The sequence below is a fragment of the Nycticebus coucang genome, chromosome 8, assembly GCF_027406575.1.
Source record: "Nycticebus coucang isolate mNycCou1 chromosome 8, mNycCou1.pri, whole genome shotgun sequence".
Classification (NCBI taxonomy): domain Eukaryota; kingdom Metazoa; phylum Chordata; class Mammalia; order Primates; family Lorisidae; genus Nycticebus; species Nycticebus coucang.
Genome location: NC_069787.1, coordinates 42643262 through 42664310, shown reverse-complemented (window position 1 = coordinate 42664310; position 21049 = coordinate 42643262). Strand labels below are relative to the sequence as shown.

Here is a 21049-nt window from a genome sequence, read left to right as displayed (position 1 = left end):
GCTGGACAGATCCTCTAAACAGAAATTAAACAAAGATATAAGAGATTTAAATGAGACCTTAGACCAACTATGCTTGATAGACGCATATAGAACACTCCACCCCAAAGACAAAGGATATACATTCTTCTCATCACCCCATGGAACATTCTCCAAAATTGATCATATCCTGGGACACAAAACAAATATCAACAGAATCAAAAGAATTGAAATTTTACCTTGTATCTTCTCAGACCATAAGGCACTAAAGGTGGAACTCAACTCTAACAAAAATGCTCGACCCCACCGAAAGGCATGGAAATTAAACAATCTTCTGTTAAATAACAGATGGGTGCAGGAAGAAATAAAACAGGAAATCATTAACTTCCTTGAGCATAACAACAATGAAGACACAAGCTACCAAAACCTCTGGGATACTGCAAAAGCAGTTTTGAGAGGAAAATTCATCGCTTTAGATGCCTACATTCGAAAAACAGAAAGAGAGCACATCAACAATCTCACAAGAGATCTTCTGGAATTGGAAAAGGAAGAACAATCTAGGCCTAAACTCAGTAGAAGAAAAGAAATATCCAAAATCAAATCAGAGATCAATGAAACTGAAAACAAAAGAATCATTCAGAAAATTAATGAAACAAGGAGTTGGTTTTTTGAAAAAATAAATAAAATAGATAAACCATTGGCCAGACTAACTAGAAATAGAAAAGTAAAATCTCTAGTAACCTCAATCAGAAACGATAAAGGGGAAATAACAACTGATCCCACAGAGATACAAGAGATCATCTCTGAATACTACCAGAAACTCTATGCCCAGAAATTTGACAATGTGAAGGAAATGGATCAATATTTGGAATCACACCCTCTCCCTAGACTTAGCCAGGATGAAATAGACCTCCTGAACAGACCAATTTCAAGCACTGGGATCAAAGAAACAATAAAAAAGCTTCCAACTAAAAAATGCCCTGGTCCAGATGGCTTCACTCCAGAATTCTATCAAACCTTCAAGGAAGAGCTTATTCCTGTACTGCAGAAATTATTCCAAAAAACTGAGGAAGAAGGAATCTTCCCCAACACATTCTATGAAGCAAACATCACCCTGATACCAAAACCAGGAAAAGACCCAAACAAAAAGGAGAATTTCAGACCAATTTCACTCATGAATATAGACGGAAAAATTCTCAACAAAATCCTAGCCAATAGATTACAGCTTATCATCAAAAAAGTCATTCATCATGATCAAGTAGGCTTCATCCCAGGGATGCAAGGCTGGTTTAACATACGCAAGTCCATAAACATTATCCACCATATTAACAGAGGCAAAAATAAAGATCACATGATCCTCTCAATAGATGCAGAAAAAGCATTTGATAAAATCCAGCATCCTTTTCTAATTAGAACACTGAAGAGTATAGGCATAGGTGGCACATTTCTAAAACTGATTGAAGCTATCTATGACAAACCCACAGCCAATAGTTTACTGAATGGAGTAAAACTCAAAGCTTTTCCTCTTAGAACTGGAACCAGACAAGGTTGTCCTCTGTCACCTTTACTATTCAACATAGTGCTGGAAGTTCTAGCCAATACAATTAGGCAAGACAAGGAAATAAAGGGAATCCAAATGGGAGCAGAGGAGGTCAAACTCTCCCTCTTTGCTGACGACATGATCTTATACTTAGAGAACCCCAAAGACTCAACCACAAGACTCCTAGAAGTCATCAAAAAATACAGTAATGTTTCAGGATATAAAATCAATGTCCACAAGTCAGTAGCCTTTGTATACACCAATAGCAGTCAAGATGAGAAGCTAATTAAGGACACAACTCCCTTCACCATAGTTTCAAAGAAAATGAAATACCTAGGAATATACCTAACGAAGGAGGTGAAGGCCCTCTATAAAGAAAACTATGAACTCCTCAGAAAGGAAATAGCAGAGGATATTAACAAATGGAAGAACATACCATGCTCATGGATTGGAAGAATCAACATTGTTAAAATGTCTATACTTCCCAAAGCAATCTACCTATTCAATGCCATTCCTATCAAAGTACCTACATCGTACTTTCAAGATTTGGAAAAAATGATTCTGCGTTTTGTATGGAACCGGAAAAAACCCCATATAGCTAAGGCAGTTCTTAATAACAAAAATAAAGCTGGGGGCATCAGCATACCAGATTTTAGTCTGTACTACAAAGCCATAGTGCTCAAGACAGCATGGTACTGGCACAAAAACAGAGACATAGACACTTGGAATCGAATTGAACACCAAGAAATGAAACTAACATCTTACAACCACCTAATCTTCGATAAACCAAACAAGAACTTACCTTGGGGGAAAGACTCCCTATTCAATAAATGGTGTTGGGAGAACTGGATGTCTACATGTAAAAGACTGAAACTGGACCCACACCTTTCTCCACTCACAAAAATTGACTCAAGATGGATAAAGGACTTAAATTTAAGGCATGAAACAATAAAAATCCTCAAAGAAAGCATAGGAAAAACACTGGAAGATATTGGCCTGGGGGAAGACTTCATGAAGAAGACTGCCATGGCAATTGCAACAACAACAAAAATAAACAAATGGGACTTCATTAAACTGAAAAGCTTCTGTACAGCTAAGGAGACAATAACCAAAGCAAAGAGACAACCCACACAATGGGAAAGGATATTTGCATATTTTCAATCAGATAAAAGCTTGATAACCAGGATCTATAGAGAACTCAAATTAATCCACATGAAAAAAGCCAACAATCCCGTATATCAATGGGCAAGAGACATGAATAGAACTTTCTCTAAAGACGACAGACGAATGGCTAACAAACACATGAAAAAATGTTCATCATCTCTATATATTAGAGAAATGCAAATCAAAACATCCCTGAGATATCATCTAACCCCAGTGAGAATGGCCCACATCACAAAATCTCAAAACTGCAGATGCTGGCGTGGATGTGGAGAGAAGGGAACACTTTTACACTGCTGGTGGGACTGCAAACTAGTACAACCTTTCTGGAAGGAAGTATGGAGAAACCTCAAAGCACTCAACCTAGACCTCCCATTTGATCCTGCAATCCCATTACTGGGCATCTACCCAGAAGGAAAAAAATCCTTTTATCATAAGGACACTTGTACTAGACTGTTTATTGCAGCTCAATTTACAATTGCCAAAATGTGGAAACAGCCTAAATGCCCACCAACCCAGGAATGGATTAACAAGCTGTGGTATATGTATACCATGGAATACTATTCAGCCATTAAAAAAAATGGAGACTTTACATCCTTCGTATTAACCTGGATGGAAGTGGAAGACATTATGCTTAGTAAAGCATCACAAGAATGGAGAAGCATGAATCCTATGTACTCAATCTTGATATGAGGACAATTAATGACAATTAAGGTTATGGGGGGGGGAAGCAGAAAGAGGGATGGAGGGAGGGGGGTGGGGGCCTTAGTGTGTGTCACACTTTATGGGGGCAAGATATGATTGCAAGAGGGACTTTACCTAACAATTGCAATCAGTGTATCTGGCTTATTGTACCCTCAATGAATCCCCAACAATAAAAAAAAAAAAAAGAAAAAAAAAAAAAGGAATATACACTTTTATTTAGATTAATTTTCCTTTTTTAATGATTATATAAAGAATATGGTGAAACTTCATCATAAATTCAATATAACTAAAATTTCAGATACTTTTGCCTTTATGGCTTCTTAACACTCTAATCTTCCCAAAATGCCTTAAGTATCTATTTGAAAGCTACTCTAGTGTATCTTAACTTATAATTTTCTAGATTTGGGTTTCTCTTTTTAATATTTTATTTATATATTTATTTATATTTAATTATTATGGGTGTATAATATTTGTATATCTGTGTATATGTTATACATATATTTTTTTCTCTTTTTTCAGAGACAGTCTCACTTTCCCAGCCTAGAGTGCTGTGGTGTCAGCTAGTCACAGCAACCTCAAACTCCTGGGTTCAAGCAATCCTCCTGCCTCAGATTCCCAAGTAGTTGGGACTATAGGTACCTGCCAAAATGCCCAGCTAATTTTTCTATTTTTAGCAGAAATGGGGTCTCATTCTTGCTCAGGCTGGTCTGAAACTCCTGAGCTCAAGCGATCCTCCCACCTAAACCTTCCAGAGTGCTAGGATTACAGACATGAGCCACTGTGTCCTGTCAATACTCGTATATCTTTATAAGGTATGTGTGAGGTTTTGATATGGGTATACAGTAGTAATCAAATCAGGATAATTAGGATAACCACTTTTTCATATTTTTTGGTTGCAGCCATCGTTGTTTGGCGGGCCTGGGCTGGATTTGAACCCGGCAGCTCAGGTGTATGTGGCTGGCACCTTAGCTGCATATTTTAAAATAAACTAATTAAAAACAAAATGTCACGGAAAGTCACTGTATTTGTTTCTCTAATAGCATTCTCTTTGTCATTCTGACCCAAGCCAATATTCAGCCAGGACATACAAGCATAGCTGCACCGACTGTTCTGATACTGAAAGTCTTCTGAACCACTGGCTAAACAGTTGCTGTCCTGACCCCTCTGAATACCTCCAATCTTCACCTTGCCTCCAATCATTATCTTGTCCTCCAGGTTGTCCTGGCCCCCCTCCCTGGACATCCCTAGACTTCCCACTAAAGAACAGAAGGCTGGCTGGTGGCTGTACACCCATAATCTCAGCACTCTGGGAGGCTCAGGTAGGTGGATCACTTGTGCTCACAGGTTCAAGACCAGCCAGAGCAAGAGCAAGAGCCTTGGGTGGGTGTTGTGATGGGCACCTATAATCCCAGCTTCTCTGGAGATTGAGCCCAAGAGTTTGAGGTTGCTGTAAGCTATGACACCATGGCACTCTACCCAGGACAACAGAGTGAGATTCTGTCTCAAAAACAACAGAGGAGTTAATGCCTTAAAGTTAGGCAGGGTGTGCAGGACCCTACTCCAGTGCTATGGCTAGCATCTTTTCCTATTTTCTAGCAAATTGTACACATATATGGTGTGCGATAGAATGGTGGTAATTTTGCAAGTTTGGGAAAATGTTTCTTTAGTAATTCATATTCCTAATTTTTAAGGTTTCGACTTTTATTTTATATCAAAATTATATATGCACATATTATAGAGTCAGTTTTACAAGGTTAAGAAAAAGAACATTTCCCTGTTCCCATTTTCCCCTCCCTGGAGGCAACTACATTTACCTCATTAAACTGGATATTTTGGTATTTACCTTTAATTCTTAAAGCATATGCTTGTGTTATCACCTCTTGATTTTTCACTTTTAGAGATTACTTTATTGACTTCCCACTATTACTAACAAAGATGAAACTCTCTTTTTGGTCATATTTTAAAATTCTGTGTTTACATGGTTTGGGAGAAAAAGTCTTAAACTGTTAGTCAAGAGAACAGGGGTCAAGTCCTCATTCTGCTAGCCATTAACCTTTTTATCTATAAAACTTAAGATTTAGATAAAATTAAAATTAAGGCTCCATCTAGATCTTATGGGTTGTAAAATAAAATCTTTATGAACCAGATGATTATTAAAAATGCCTGCTGTTTAAAAAAACGTTTTAGGGAATGCTTTTATAAAGTGGAATATATGTGAATTAATTTAAATATGAAATTATAATATATTATAAAGCAAATTTATCTATATTGCCAACAAATTTTGGGGAAAGAAACTAAAGAGAAGGGACTAAAAAGCTCACCACAGGAGTCAAAATCACTCTGGCATGAAAACCCAGGAGCTCCGGTGTGGGCGGAGGCACGGCTCTGTGCTCTCTGTCTTACTGTAACTAGGTCTTGTATGTCTCACCTCATACATGTAGTCATAGACCAGGCCTTTCTCATCAAAGTGGCATTCCCATTTACCAATAGAAGGTGGCACTGGGTTTTCATCATCTTTTCCTAGTATGATTGATCGTAGGAAATTATCAAAGAGAATACGACCATCGGTATCACAACTTCCTCCAACAGACCAGATCAAAGAGAATACAAAGCAGGCCTGTGGTGGAAAAAAAAAAAATTAACTTACAGTAATTATTTTTGAAGAAATTTCAAGAAAAATGTAAGCAAAATTTAACACAATTAGGGCCTGCTCCACCTACTTGGAAAAGATCATGTGTACAAACAAAGGGGGACAGAGCATAGCTAGGCCACATAAAGAGTCATGTCTCTGGCATTATCTATCCATACTAATGACCCAGGAATTTCTCTTTTAAGAGTTTATACTCTAACATATTTTCACCTTTGAGAATGATATATGTACAAGAATATCCACTGCAGCACTACTTGTAATAGCAAAAATCAGAAGCAACTCAAATGTTACTCAGTGGTCTGCTTTGTTGGATTATGTTACATACATTGAAATACATACAGCTGTTAATAAAGAAGGTAACTCTGTAAATATCAATATGGACCGATCTCCAAGACGTAAGTAAGAAATGATACAGATTAGTACATATAATACGCTAACATGTATAAAATATGTATACATATAAAAGTGTACACAATGTATGTATAAAATAGTTCTGTAACGCTACATACCACGCTGGTAATTGTAGTTGCCTTGAAGGTAACAGGGAACTGGCAGTTACTGCTTTGGGAACTGCTTCAGCCACAGCTTTAGGCATTGCTTAGTTGTGTAAACACTGTTTAACTGAGCCAGGAAGTACCAAAACAAGGTTTCCAACTACCCTGATCAAAATAAGTTACATGAATATTTCTCCCCTTGTTTAGCCTATCATTATGCCATTGCTTAAATAGAGGGGCAAAAGGATGCATGATAGAGGGGCAAAGAGAAGCATGGGTCTGGTTTTCTTGTGCAGGGAGAACTAGCCTCTCCTCTGTGTAGTAGACTTTCCATAGTTTCTGAACAAATCTTGCTTTCACTTTATACTATTGGCTCACTCCTGAATTCTTTTTTTGTGTGAAGTCAATGACCCCACTTGGACTTTAAGAAGCTCCCTGCCTCTAGTTTTTTTTACTCCATAGGTACATGTCTCATCTAGTAAAAAACTAAAACAAGTATATTTCAAGAGAAAAATTTCAATCAGGTATCAACCTATATTCTCTAAAAGTGTTTCTGAAGCACTTGAAAAAGTTGGAAGTTTAGGTTTACCAAACAGAATGGAAATTTTCAGTAAATACATCACTTGAAGGTTATATAGATAAACTATTCTGATGATACTTTTATTTTATAAAAGGTAGCTCTGATAGGTATGGAAGAATATTTAAAACCAGTTTTGTGAAAGGTTGCTCCAAACCTAGGGTAAAAAAAGTGATAAATAAATTATACTTCAAGCATGTCTGTTTAATTTCTTCTAAAGTGCAGGGATACAAAGGTAAAAAGGGAGGAAAGAAGAGGTTATGGTGAACAGGGAACCCCGGAATGTGACACGTCTAAAGTAGATGATCTTTGTGGCAGCACAAGAAAGAGAAAATGATGGGAGAGAAACCCTATCATCAAGAGTAAAAGAGGGGAGAGGAGAGAAGGGAATCAAGCCTTTGGGAATAAAGTAGTAGACCAGAAAATAGCATAGACCAGGAAAAACAACAACAAAAAAACCTGGTAATAATTTTTGCTCACTAGTGCCGTGTTCTCTGGCTTTCTCTGACCTCCAGACATCAGCTAACCAGGACTACTGACTTCTCCCTGCCTAAGTTCTCCGTGGATTCTGCCTATAGCCCTCCAACTAGATGGTTAGATATTTGCTCCTTGTCTTTCATAAGTAGCTTGTAGGTCACCCACATGCTGGCTTACATTAAGACAAAATCAGTTCTCCTAAAGTTCAAATTGGTTTAATACTAAATAACTTTATTGTTTATCAAATTATGATATTTCATAAATCATAAATAATAGAGCAGTTTTGGTTCATTCTGGCATAACATACTTTCTTGAAAGTGCTTTTTAATATCAGAATATCAGGTCAGGATAAATATTCTGTCTATGCTCACCAAAAAATGGGTCTAAGTCTTCAATGCCTTTCTCAATACAAATATTGTTTGCCAGAAGCATATTTAATTCTGTAATTAAAAACCACAATAAGTATAAAACCAACCATAATCCAAACACGAATGTGCTTGCTAGTAGGATCATTTTCTACCACATCACAGAGAAGTACTTCAAAGAGGCGTGTGAGAGATACAACCACATTGCTATTACTTGTAGAAACCAGTTCCTGCAAAGTGAAAGAATAAGATAATTTTCTTAACTTTCTTTTCTTTTAATTTACTTTTTAAATTTTCATTCAATTCCATCTCAAATGTTTCTTAATTTTCATCTTATCAGGTGAATAAAAGAAGATAAACACTTTTTTAAAAAAACTGATGAAAGCATACATGGTTTTCAAAAGGTCTTTATAACATTTAAACTTAAAGAATTTAAGTAGGAATGATAAAAATATTTCTCAAATTTTTTTGTTTGCAATACATTATACAATTATACATATTCTTATTCTAAACTCTCTGATGAACGAAAACTAGCTACTATAAGAGAATAAATAATGTTCTAAGAATAGCAGACATGAAGTCTCCAACAGCCATTCATTTATTCATTCAATAGACATTTATGAAAAACACACTATACCTGCTCTCTCCCCTCCTCTCTTCTCCCCTCTCTTCTCTCTCTCTCTCTGTCTGTCTCAGTCTCTCCTCTCTCTCTCCCCCCTCTCTTTTTCCTCTCTTTCTCTTTTCTCCCCTCTCTCTTCTTTTCTCTCCTCTTTGGTGCTGCTCTGCTGCATTCCTCCCTCACCAATAAAAACCTTTTGTACAAGCAAAAAAAAAAAAAAAAAACACACTATACCTATACACCAAGCTAGGAGATATGGAAATGAAAGACATAATCTCTAAAAAGGAGAGATATTAAAATTAAATAGACAAAAATAATATGGCATAATAATAATATGACAAAGAAAGTCTTAGAAGGAGGCCACTAGAGTAGTTGCAATAAACAGTTAGCTCAGATGGGGGTGGGGTCAAGGCCAAGGGAAATTTAAGTTTGATAAGTGGAGCTACACATACAAAGAAATTGAGATGTGACCAGACACAGATTATTAAGGGGATTCTGCAGAGGATGTGAAAATAGAGTATGAAAGATGAATGGCAAAAAATAAGGCTTGAGAAGTCCAGTCTGAAAAGCTTTTTAACCAATGTTAAGGATTTAATTATAAGAGGAAGAGGGTTCCAATGGAGGGTTTTAAGTAAAGGAGTAAACCAAATGCATTTATGTTTCTAGTAGCAGGATATAGCCTAGACCAGAGCAGCACTATTGTATTGATTCAGGCAGGAAAACAGTGAAGGTCAGAACTGAGGTACTCTAACAGGAAGGGTAGGTGAAGAGGTGGTTGGAGGAATAAGGTAGAGAGGAGAGAACAGATATAAATAATATCAAGGGAGGAAAGTCAATAGATCTTGGAGACTGAATGGATGTAGGAAATGAATTATGAGAACCAAATCCATCACTCATTACCTAGAAAGATGGAGCCTATTTTGTATTATTTACAGCATATAGTGTACATATTACATGTAATATGTATTAATATTAATATTAATGAAAATTAATATGTAATATTACATATCTAATATGTAAAGCTCTACATATTAGATCTTTAAAACTACAATGCTGCAATAAGACATTATCTGTATATTTTCCCTGTGAAGATACTGTAAAAAATCTTCACAAAGTGAAATTGTTCATTTTTTTATGCAGCACATTTTTTCTATCTCTAAAATAATATTTTAAGGTAGGAAATCTGCTGAATACTTCACTCCCCTCTCCAAATCAATATATTTACTTACATGTAAGTAACCAATAAGCACACATATCTGTGTGTGTATTTGTATGTGTGTGGTCATGGTGATGGTTGAATGGGGGTCCCCCAAAACATATTTTCATGTCCTAATCCCAGGAACCGATGAATGTGATCTTATTTGAATAAAGGTTTTTGAAGTGATTAGGTCATGGATCTTGAGGAAAACATTCTGGATTATTCAGTGGGTGCAAGATCCTAAGTCTTTATATGGGTCACACAGAAGAGAAACACTCAGAGTAGAAGGCCAGGTGAAGAAGGGGAAGACTTGAGAGTTATACAGCTGAAGCCTGGAGCTACTAAAATAGGAAAGAGACAAGGAAAGAGCATCCTCCCTTAGAGTTGCCAAGGCAGCACAGCCCTGCCAACATCTTAATTTCAGACTTCTGACCTCCAGAACTGTGAGAGAATAAATTTTCATGTTTTAGGCACCAGGTTTGTAACAATTTGTTATGACAGCCCTAGGAAACTAACACAATTTGTGAAGTTTTCTCATAAAATACTAAATATAGGCTGGACACAGTGGTTCACACTTATAATCTTAGCCTTTAGGAGGCCAAAGCAGGAAGATCTCTTAAGCCCAAGAGTTTGAGACCAGCCTGGACAAAAGTGAGACCTTGTCTCTACAAACATTTTTTAAAAATTTAGCTGAGTACGGTGGTATGCACCTGTAGTTCCAGCTACTGGAGGATCATTTGAGCCCAGGAGTTTGAGGTTGCAGTGAGCTAGGATGATACCATGGCATTCTAGCTCTGGCAACAAAGTGCAACCCTGTCTCAAAACAAACACACAAAAAAACCCTAAATATACAAGTGAGCTTTTAAAAGCATGAATTTAAAATATTTTTAAAATATGGGAAGTAATTGGTATTTTTAAAGCTTTAAACACTGGTTTTATAAAAGTATTTTAGCTACAATAATTTTAATTTTAACCTCTTGCTTCTTCAGCTGCAACTTGAGCTATGTAAAACCAAAGGTGGGTACATAAATGTGTAAAGAAAAAATGGTTTTCATTAGTTATTCAATGGTAGTTATTCACACTATACTTAGTCAAGTTGAATGGAAAATAAAGAAGCCTGAGTAGGTCAGAGAATTGCAGTATTACCTTGCAATTTTTCTTACGAAATTTTAAAGAGGGTGTTATTAACCACTCAAAAAGTCCTCTCAGAAGAGCTTGATGTTCTGGTTCAAGTAGAGGTCCTTTCAGTGAATTCAACCAGGAAGACACAAGTGGTGTCCATCCTAACTGTGAGGGCTCCAAATAAATCATGCCACAACGGCTTACAGTAGCAGGCTAGAGAAAAAAGACAAGTTTTCTTTTTCTATGGTAGCTGGCAATTATCAACTACTTCTTTTTTTTTTTTTTATCAACTACTTCTTGGCATAACTTAAAGGCTCTTCTATCTCTGCAGCCTAATACACACTAGACATTTCACACACAGAAAACTATTTGCAGTTCAGTTCCCCAGACGTCATGGCTCCATGTAGTTATGCGTGATCTTGCCATGATTTGAATACCTAGGCCTAACCAATCTCCCTGGAGAAGCCGTTTACATCTTCCTCAAACCCTGATCAAACCTTCCTGTGGTCTTCCTCTGTCCATTCCCCTCGAAGGTGCTCACTCCCTTCCACACTCTGAAAGCATTTACATGTAGCTATGTACTGGGATTATTTATCAGCTTGCTTTTCATCCTCCCTAAGCAAGAACACACTGTGTCTTATTCATCTTTGTATTCACACTGCCTAGCCCGTTTTTGGACACATAATAAATATAATTATTAACTAAGTGAATGAATGAACAAATGAATCAATAAACAAACCAATAAACAAACTACAGTTGTATTAAATTATGAACTTACTGAGGCCTGGGAAAGGTCCATTGTTTCAAAGATGAGGCTCATTTGAGGGGACATTTGAATGATTTCTCCACTCATAAGGCAAAGCTAAAGGCAATCATTTTTCAAACATTTATTTTAAAAAACATTTCAAACCTCTTAGATAAAAATCACATTTCCTGTGATATAACAAAATAAATATTAGAATGGAAGCCAGTAAATCTTAATTCTAGGCCTAGCTCTGTCAATTATTACTGGTGAACAAATAATTAATATCTTAAGTCTTAGTCTCTTCATCTGTAAAACTGGGATATCTATCTAATAGAATTGGGGGAAGGTGTACTATAAGACAAAGTCCGAAAACTATAATCCTATATAAATATCAGTTATTATTATTAATAAAATTATATGAGATACTTCTGATTTTATAAACTTGCCATAGGCTTTATTAATTAAAAAATAGAAAATAGAGAATAGCATGAGTACTCACATAGCCATCTCCTAGATTTAATCAGTGTTAATATTTTGCTATATTGGCATTGTCTCAAAATATTAAAAAAATATATTTTAAAGAGCATTATAGACACCATGGCATTTCACATTCAAATGTCATTGCACCTAAAAACTAAGTATATTTTCTATATATAACCACAGTAACATTATCACATCTAACAAAAAGAACAGCTATTAATTCCTAAATAATTAATCTAACAGTCCACATTTAAATTTCTGGAGTTATACCAGAGATGTCTTTTTAATTGATTTATTCAAAGCAAAACTTAATGAAGGGCCATGCATGGAGTTTGTTATGTCTCCTTAATCTCATTGTACCTAAACTAATTTCTCTTTCATCAAATACATCAAAAATTGAATTTATCAATTACTTCCTTTCTTTTAGATTCCTGTCTTCTCTATTATTATTAAAGTCATCCTTCCTTTTCAATCTCCTTGGCTCATACTTTTGGAATTAAAATTAAGATTTAATAATATTAATAATTATCATTAACTATTGATAGTCCAAAAAACTTCATTCCTAAGTCTTTTAAATTCATCTTCTACATTTATTTTTCAATGTTTCCTCTCTGTTTCTGCAGCCATCAATCTAGTCTCAGTTTTCCCCCTATCTAGTTATATGTCAATAATGAGAAATTTAACATTTCTGGATTCAGTTTCTTTGCTATAAAATAAATCAATGGCCTGGAACTGGATTGTCCAATATGGTAACCACTGACCATATGTAGCTATTTAAATTTAATTTTGACTAACTAAAATTAGGTAAAATTTAAAATACAGTTCTTCAAATGTACTAACTCATACTTCAAAGCTCAGTAGCTACCTGTGAATAGAGGCTACCTTATCAGGCAATGAAGATATTTCCAGCATTGTAAAAAGTTCTACTGGACATTGCTGTTCTACAATACTTTTAATCTCCTACCAGATCACTTCACAAACATTCTCCTACTTACCACAAATCTGGAAGGTAGAGTCAGCATTCTTCTCACTTCCTACTGTGGTTTTCCAACTACTTCTACTTCATCCACATGTATAACCCTTTTTTCTTTGGCAACCCGTGCTTTTTGCTGTAACTCACCAGTACCCAAGAATTTCCCCCTCATTTAGCTAAAGCCTTTGGTAATTGGCCCAATCTCTTCTTCTCTACCATAACTCTGTCCTCATCCAATGTTTAAGAGTATGTGCATCTCAACTAGCCAGCTCCCCAGATCCTTGAACACCTTGTCTTCACTTATTTTTCCCTTGTTCTACTCCAGCCATCCACTTACATCCTCAAGACCTTCTCTCCTAGAACATCACACAATTTTAGATTTATTTTATTAAAATTCAAGCATCTCAATCTCTTCCCACAGTGTGTAGTCCATCTAGTTCTCCCACTCACTGGCTCCTATTTACACTTGCTCTTCATTTTTATAGCATCATTCACGTCCCTATTGTTTTTACTTCATTCATTAGGCAGCTTCTGTCCAGTGCTTCTACCATTCTACCATTCTCATGCCAATATTTTAAAGTCTTACTGTATTTCCGGGATTGCGACATTACCTACAACTGCACCCAGGTTGCTTAGATTAGTACAGAATATCTTAAAAAAGGCAGACCATGGTACTATAAAAATAAGTCATGGTCTTCAACGCAATCAGGCTGTCATTGCTACCCAGATATGCTTCTTTGTTCTCCTAGGCAGCTATCTTTCCCATTTTCTATGGCTAATTTAAAACTCTTCCTTTCTCCTCAAGTCCACAAAGAACCAAGGCCTGCCACTTAACTAAGAAAAGAGAAGTCATCAGAGAATTTGTCTTCAGATTTCCACTATCAAATCCATACATTCACTTATTCCTGTAACTATCTTTACATACTTCCAATACGAGACAATCTTTCCACTTGGTTCTGAATCCTTTGACTCCCAACTGATTAACCCCTCTCTTCTGAATCATCCTGCTTATTGTCTGCTTACCTTCCATCCTAGTTCAATCAGTACTACTGAATGAATAAAAGAAAGAATATGAATAAGTGACCAACCACCTATTATAAAGTACTAGGGTACTAATTACATGATATGCTTCTTTATTAGTTTAGTCATTTCATGTAAGTATGGAAATAAATTATGGCATATTCACACAATAGAATACTAATACAGACATAAAATAATAAATTAATAAATAAAAATACAACAACATGAATATTACAGATACACTGATTTAAAAAAAGCACTAAAGAGTATAATTCCATTCACATGAAAAGTTCAAGAGCTGGTAAAAGTAATTTATCACAGAGTCAGAATAGTGATTATCTCTGGAGGACAACACATAGACCAGGAAGGAATATGAGTGAACTTCACAGAGTGCAGGATGTTTTATGTATCTTTATCTGGGTGATGGTTATGTGAGTGTACATGTATGTTTAAAAATCATAGAATCTACACTTAAAACTAGTGCACATTTTATACATTATTTATCTCTTTATTAAAATAAACATTAGAAGATTTTTACTTTCTAGTTCTTTCATATATCTCACAACTTCCAAGGTAATTTACTACATATAAGCACTGAACTATTCAATTTTTTCACAAGGAAATGTTATTTCTCTCCTAAATTATTAAAGTTATTAAGAAAACATAAGACTGAAGTTCACTTAACAACTTATTCTTACCTAGTAGATTACCATGCCTTCCTGCTAAAGTAGTAGCTTTAATACAATACACTTTTATTCTATAAAAAAATTAAACAAAGGGCTTATTGTAGCATAGTTTTCATTGTAAAGATCATTTATAAATATATTCAAGTTGCTGTATACTTTATTTTAAATATATGGGCCTAGCTGATTAGTTAGTGAATACATAAAATTGCTTAATCATGTCTGAATCTACTTTGTTTTTAATAAATGATGATTTACCTTTTTATTATCATCCAGTACTGTATTCATACTCTCTATCCATAAAGTATCAATAGGACCATCAAATACAACCCATTTCCGGTCAGGTGTTTCTGATAAGGCAAATTCTCTAAAAGTGTTAGCCACAATACCATCAGTCCACTGAGGAAAAAAAGGAAGAATTGGAAACCTCCCTTCATAAAATTGGATTTAGCAGTAACACTATGAAAACACTTCAAATAAGAGAATTGAGAATGTTTGTGTTGTAGATTACCTCATGAGACACTGGGTCAAACTGTCCAAAAAGTTGGCCCATCGTAATAGATTTAGGATTTACAGTCCTATAAATGACCTTTTCTTCCTCTCCATAGCCACGTTCATTCATAAGAGTTAGAGTATCAGCCAGAATGTGTAGAACTTTTGTCTTACCAGCAAAAGGCTCTCCTACTAACATAAAACTACATAAGAAAAGAAATAATTATACAATAAGATTCTTTTTAAAATGTGAATTAAATTATTTATACTAACACATAGAACTCTACTCTGCAGTAATTACTATACATAATTTTTGAAGTTACATGACTTTTGTTCAGACATAAGGAAACACCTTTAACCTCTGCACAGGTTAACTCTCAATCACATTGTCCACATTAATATCATTTTCTCTAAAAGGGAATATAATAAAAAGTCTCTAAATGACAATGAAAACTTAGTATCTATATACTTTTTAAAAACTGAAAGTTGGGGGTGGTGCCTGTGGCTCAGTGAGTAGGGCGCCAGCCCCATATGCGGAGGGTGGCGGGTTCAAACCCAGCCCCGGCCAAACTACAACCAAAAAATAGCCGGGCGTTGTGGCGGGCGCCTGTAGTCCCAGCTGCTCGGTTGGCTGAGGCAAGAGAATCGCATAAGCCCAAGAGTTAGAGGTTGCTGTGACCGTGTGACGCCACGGCACTCTACCTGAGGGTGGTACAGTGAGACTCTGTCTCTACAAAAAAAAAAAAAAACTGAAAGTTGGGGCCCCCAAAGAAGAGTAGGAAAGATTTTTATTTCTAACATCTCCACTTGCTATACTAATTATTAGTGTTCTTTGCCAAATATTTCTGGATCTTTTAACTTCCTGGCACATAAGGGCTCCTGGCCCTCTTTTGGGAAGACTAGGTAACTAGTTCTCTAACCAAGAGTAGTACATGAAATGATGGGGATTACTTCTGAGCAGGGGTAGATAATAGCTAGGGAGAGATCTTACAGAGTTCTTTTTCCCCTTTGGCATAGCTCTAACCAATCTATGGCACCTACTCTAACAGCCCAGAGCCCCTAGTGATTATAATGAGCAGAGCCACCCTGTAAGAAATAAATCTGTTTGGTATCTAGAAAGGGAGAAAGTGTGCTTGCTCTAATAAAAAGACTATGTGATATTGGCATAGAAGTCAGATTGTGGATGAGAAATTAACTGTTGTCAGAGACTAAAAGATTGGCAATAATTGTTATGCAATGATGAAACATCTTGTAAATGTATCCCTTGAGATAACATGGAAGACAAAATAATATAACTAATGAAATTGGAGTTTTAGGGGAAAAGTACAGTAAACAATGTTATTAGTATATAATGGTAACTAATTACTGCATTTAAGAAACAGATCATTCTAAGAGGGGAAATTAGCCAGTTTATAAATAGGAAAGAAAGAGAACAGAGAGAATCTAGAAACTCAGGGACTTTCAGGATTTTCTTTTTTTTTTTGAGACACAGTCTCACTCTATGCCCAGGCTAGAGTACAGAGTGCAATAGCATCATAGTTCACAGCAACCTCAAACTCTTGGGTTCAAGGGATCCTGCTGCCATCAGCCTCCTGAATAGGTGGGACTACAGGTGCCTACCACAATGCCCAGCTAGTTTTTTCTATTTTTAGTAGAGACAGGGTCTTACTCTTGCTCAGGCTGGTCTCAAACTTCTGAATATTGTTCTTGGTAATCACTTCTGAAGGATAAAATAATTCAGGCAAAATAGACTAAAGCTTCGGCCCACCAATCTTGATAGGGACAAGGATACTACAAGGAAACTTCGGAATGTATGACTCACTAAGGACTGTAGTTAAGGCTATAGGTGCACAGAACTGCCTGGAATCTAGAATCAAACTGAGAAAAAGCTGAATAAGTTTTTGAGGGGTTTTACTTACCAAATGCCTCATGAGTCTATCTTAAAACATATGTGAATGTTCTAGACTTAAAATGATCCTTGAGTATTAGTTGCATTAAGGTTGATTGTACTATTTCCGCCTATTGTTGTATGTTTGAAAATTTACACAATACAAAGTTTTCCCTAAAAAACCCACCCCATCAATAATATGACCATTGAAACCTGAACTTTCTACAGGCAGGAAGCATTTCTCAGTTGCCAAGAACAATATATTCTCTATTGTCTACTTCACATGTGGCCAGGAAAGAAAATGGAAATAAAAAGACCTCTCAGAAAATTAAACCAAACAGGACAATTCATTGGAAAACCTCTCCCAGGTAGCAAAATAAAGGAGAAGTAGATCCAGGTGTAAAGGGGCTTTAAATTTATACAATTTGGAAAGGGGTGCTTTCTAAAGAAAAAAAATACATACTTAAATTTACAAATACAAAACATCCATAGCCAGTTTAATAATACCCTATACAATAAATCACATATACAAAATCATTATGGACCCTTGGATCACTCCCTCCAAGTGAGGGGGTCCCGAAGTATAAACTCTCTTAGTTCTATCATCAATCCATCTCTGGGCCCCTTACATGCCCATGTGGATTTTAGAATTGTTACAGGGCAGTGTTAACTGTGCCTCCTACCCACCAATTTCTGAATGGAACTATTTGCTCTGGTAATTCTCTTTGGTTAAACCCACTACTGTTTAGTGAGTTTGTGGAAGGCAGATAACTTGTCTTTCTAGTTTGTAGGTCTCTGGATCAAGAACAACTTCCAAATCTGATATAAAAACTACCAAGCATCACCTAGAAATCCTGAACTTTGAGTCTAGTTCATTTATTGATTGGAACTGTTAGGTTGTCTCCTGGGAAGGAAACAGTATTTTTATTTATTTATTTATTTATTTATTTAGAGATACAGTCTCACTATGTCATTTTTGGTAGAGTGCTATAGCATCACAGCTCACAGCAACCTCAAACTCTTGGGCTTAAACAATTCTCTTGCCTCAGCCTCCCAAGTAGCTTGGACTGCAGGTGCCCACCACAATGCCCGGCTATTTTTGTTGTTGTTGTTGTACTGTCCTTATTGTTTAGCAGGCCCGGGCTGGGTTTGAACCCACCAGCCCCGGTGCATGTGGCTGGCACCCTAGCCACTGAGCTACTGATGCCAAGCCAAGAAACAGTATATTTTATGTGCATGAAGGTTAGTGAATATTTAACACCCAAAAGGGCATGTTTTGATGCCCTTTATTTGTATTAGATTACTGAATCCTTACACTGTTGGACATGTAGCATGAGAAAGAAGTAAATCTTTGCCTTTGAAGCCACTGGGAAGGGAGGTGTCATTTGTTCCCTACCTGACCTGGTGTACAAAGTTTGCCAAGTCTTTGGTTCATCAATTTTAGTTGTTTTAACAGTCTAATTTAAAAAAATGACATTAACTATATTCAACAGTTTATGTGTATAATCTTACCCATGTCTAACAATCATCATTTCATATGTCTGAATCATTTTATCAAGAAAAAATTTAGCAGGCTGAAGGTTATGTGCTTTGCAGGTTTCATGAGCACATTCTAAAAATTCCTAAAATAAAAGAAAAATAGAATTAATTTTTATAAAATGGTTTTTATATCATGTCACATATGTCTTATAAACAGACCTTTTATTTACAAAATTTGTAAAAAATGTATCTTCTCATATTGATAAATTTTTTAAGCTTTGTTTTTTTCTAATTAAAAGAAAAAACGAATAGATTTAAAATACTTTTAAGATATTAGTATTCCCTATTCTAAGTTATTAATGATCATAGCATTGGGCATACAATGCATGAAAACAACTCCTATTAATAGTGTTTCCCAGAATCCCACTTTTGGTTAGGATATAGGAGACAATCCTTCACACTATATTAACTAGAAATAAAAATAGATCCATAAAAAGTCATAAAAATTTTAAAGACATAGGAGTACACTGGATACATATAAATCTAAAGGAACTAAATTTCAGAAAGGGGTGAGCAACAGCTGTTTTCACTGATGGAAACTATTTTCTAAGTCTGGACACAGTAGGTATTAGATTGGGCTTTCAATAGATAACTTTGTTGAAGTAATAAGAAACCAATAGAAATATTGATGGTTGTGTGGGCTTTTGTGACAGATTGGAATCTGGAAGAGCTCCATAAGCAAAGTTGGTCCTCCCCACTGACCATGCTTTAGCTAAGCACATAGTAACACAAGAGACCAAGGAAGGGGTCAGCCAGAAAGGCACAGAGAAAGATTGCTTTAGTCTCAGGATGCCTAGATCCCAAAATCCTTCCAGAGGAAGGGGTCTACACTACAATAGGACAATACTCACTTGAAAGACATTTGGAAACATAAATAAGCTACAAATGTATAATGTAACAAAACTCTGACTTAGCTCAACTCCTGATTGAATTGATTAGCAACTGAAACTAGTTACCTAATAGAGAAAAAAATCATGGTTTTTCTGTGGAAAATAGTACCAGCTTAGTTTATATAATTATTTTATATGCAATATTTAACTTTGATACATTACTTGTATCAAAACATACAAGTCATGCGAAGTAGCTGATGACCAAGAGAAAAAGAGAGTAAACAAAATAAACTTACAGATGACTCACATGCCATAATTAACGGATAAGAACTCTAAAATAACTTTTAAAAAATATAATAGAAAATAGACAATAAAATAGAAAAAAACAGATGAAAAGATAGAGAATTTCAGCAGAGAAATGGAATCTCCAAAAAGAACCAAATATTTAATATGTGAAAGTAAGAATTCATTGGAACAAAATTCATTGGGTGGGCTTATCAGCAAACTGGGAAAAGCTAAAGATAAGATCATTAACCTTAAAGATAGATCAGTAAGAAAGTATCCAAACTGAAGCACAAGAGAGAAAATAATGAAATACAAAGGAAAACAAACAAATAAAAAAGCAGAGTATAAGAGACATGTGAAACTATATTAAAAGGTCTAATATACATGGCATAGGAGTCCAGGAGAAAGAGGGAAGAAAATTAGAATGGAAAAAATGTGTAAAAAGATAATTACTCAATTTTTTTTTCTTTTTTGAGATAGAATCTCACCCTGTTATCCAGGCTAGAGTGCTGTGGCATCAGCCTAGCTCATAGCAACCTCAAACTCCTGGGCTCAAGTGATCCTCTTGCCTCAGCCTCCCAAGTAGCTAAGACTATAGGCTCAGGCACAACTTCTGGTCATTTTTCTATTTTTAGTAGAGATGGGAGTCTAGCTCTTGCCCAGGCTGCTCTCAAACTCCTGAGCTTAAGCAATCCGCCTCTCAGAGTGCTAGCTAGTATAACAGGTATGAGCCACACTTCCTAGGTGAAAGACACAACTACAACTTGGACTTTAACCTTAGAAAAGCAAATTACATAACCCAATTGTATGTGCCCCACATTATTATGAAAATTTTTTAAAAAGATAATTACTGAAAATTTTCTGGAGAAACACATCGACCCACAGATTCAAGAAGCATAGAAAATTTCAAGCAGTATCAGAAGAAAGCAAAACAACACTAGGCACATAGTTAAACAGCTCAAAACCAAGGAAAAAGAGAAAACATAAAAAGAAGCAAAGAAAAAAAGCATATTATATTCAGGGAAGCATAAATTTTAAAATATGTATGATTTCTAAATATAAAACCAAAATCCAGGAGTCAATGGAATAGCATCTTGGTTTTTGTTTTTGTTTTGAGTAGAGTGCTGTGGCATCATACCTTACAACAACTCAAACTAAACTCTTAGGTTTAAATGATCCTCTTGCTTTAGCCTCTAAAGTAGCTGGGACTCTAGGCATCTGCCAAAATGT

At 35.8% G+C, this 21049-nt stretch overlaps 1 protein-coding gene across 1 annotated transcript in view; it reads right to left on the bottom strand.

Moving 5' to 3' along the window:
- DNAH12 (dynein axonemal heavy chain 12) overlaps window positions 1-21049 on the bottom strand; it is a 305069-nt gene that overhangs the window by 160713 nt on the left and 123307 nt on the right. The window contains exons 30-36 of the mRNA XM_053600535.1: window positions 18678-18787; window positions 15297-15480; window positions 15044-15184; window positions 11663-11746; window positions 10909-11097; window positions 8056-8175; window positions 5811-5999 (exon numbers count right to left, since the gene is read on the bottom strand). Of these exons, the coding sequence (XP_053456510.1) occupies window positions 5811-5999; window positions 8056-8175; window positions 10909-11097; window positions 11663-11746; window positions 15044-15184; window positions 15297-15480; window positions 18678-18787 (1017 nt within the window). The remainder of the gene's footprint in view (window positions 1-5810; window positions 6000-8055; window positions 8176-10908; window positions 11098-11662; window positions 11747-15043; window positions 15185-15296; window positions 15481-18677; window positions 18788-21049) is intronic.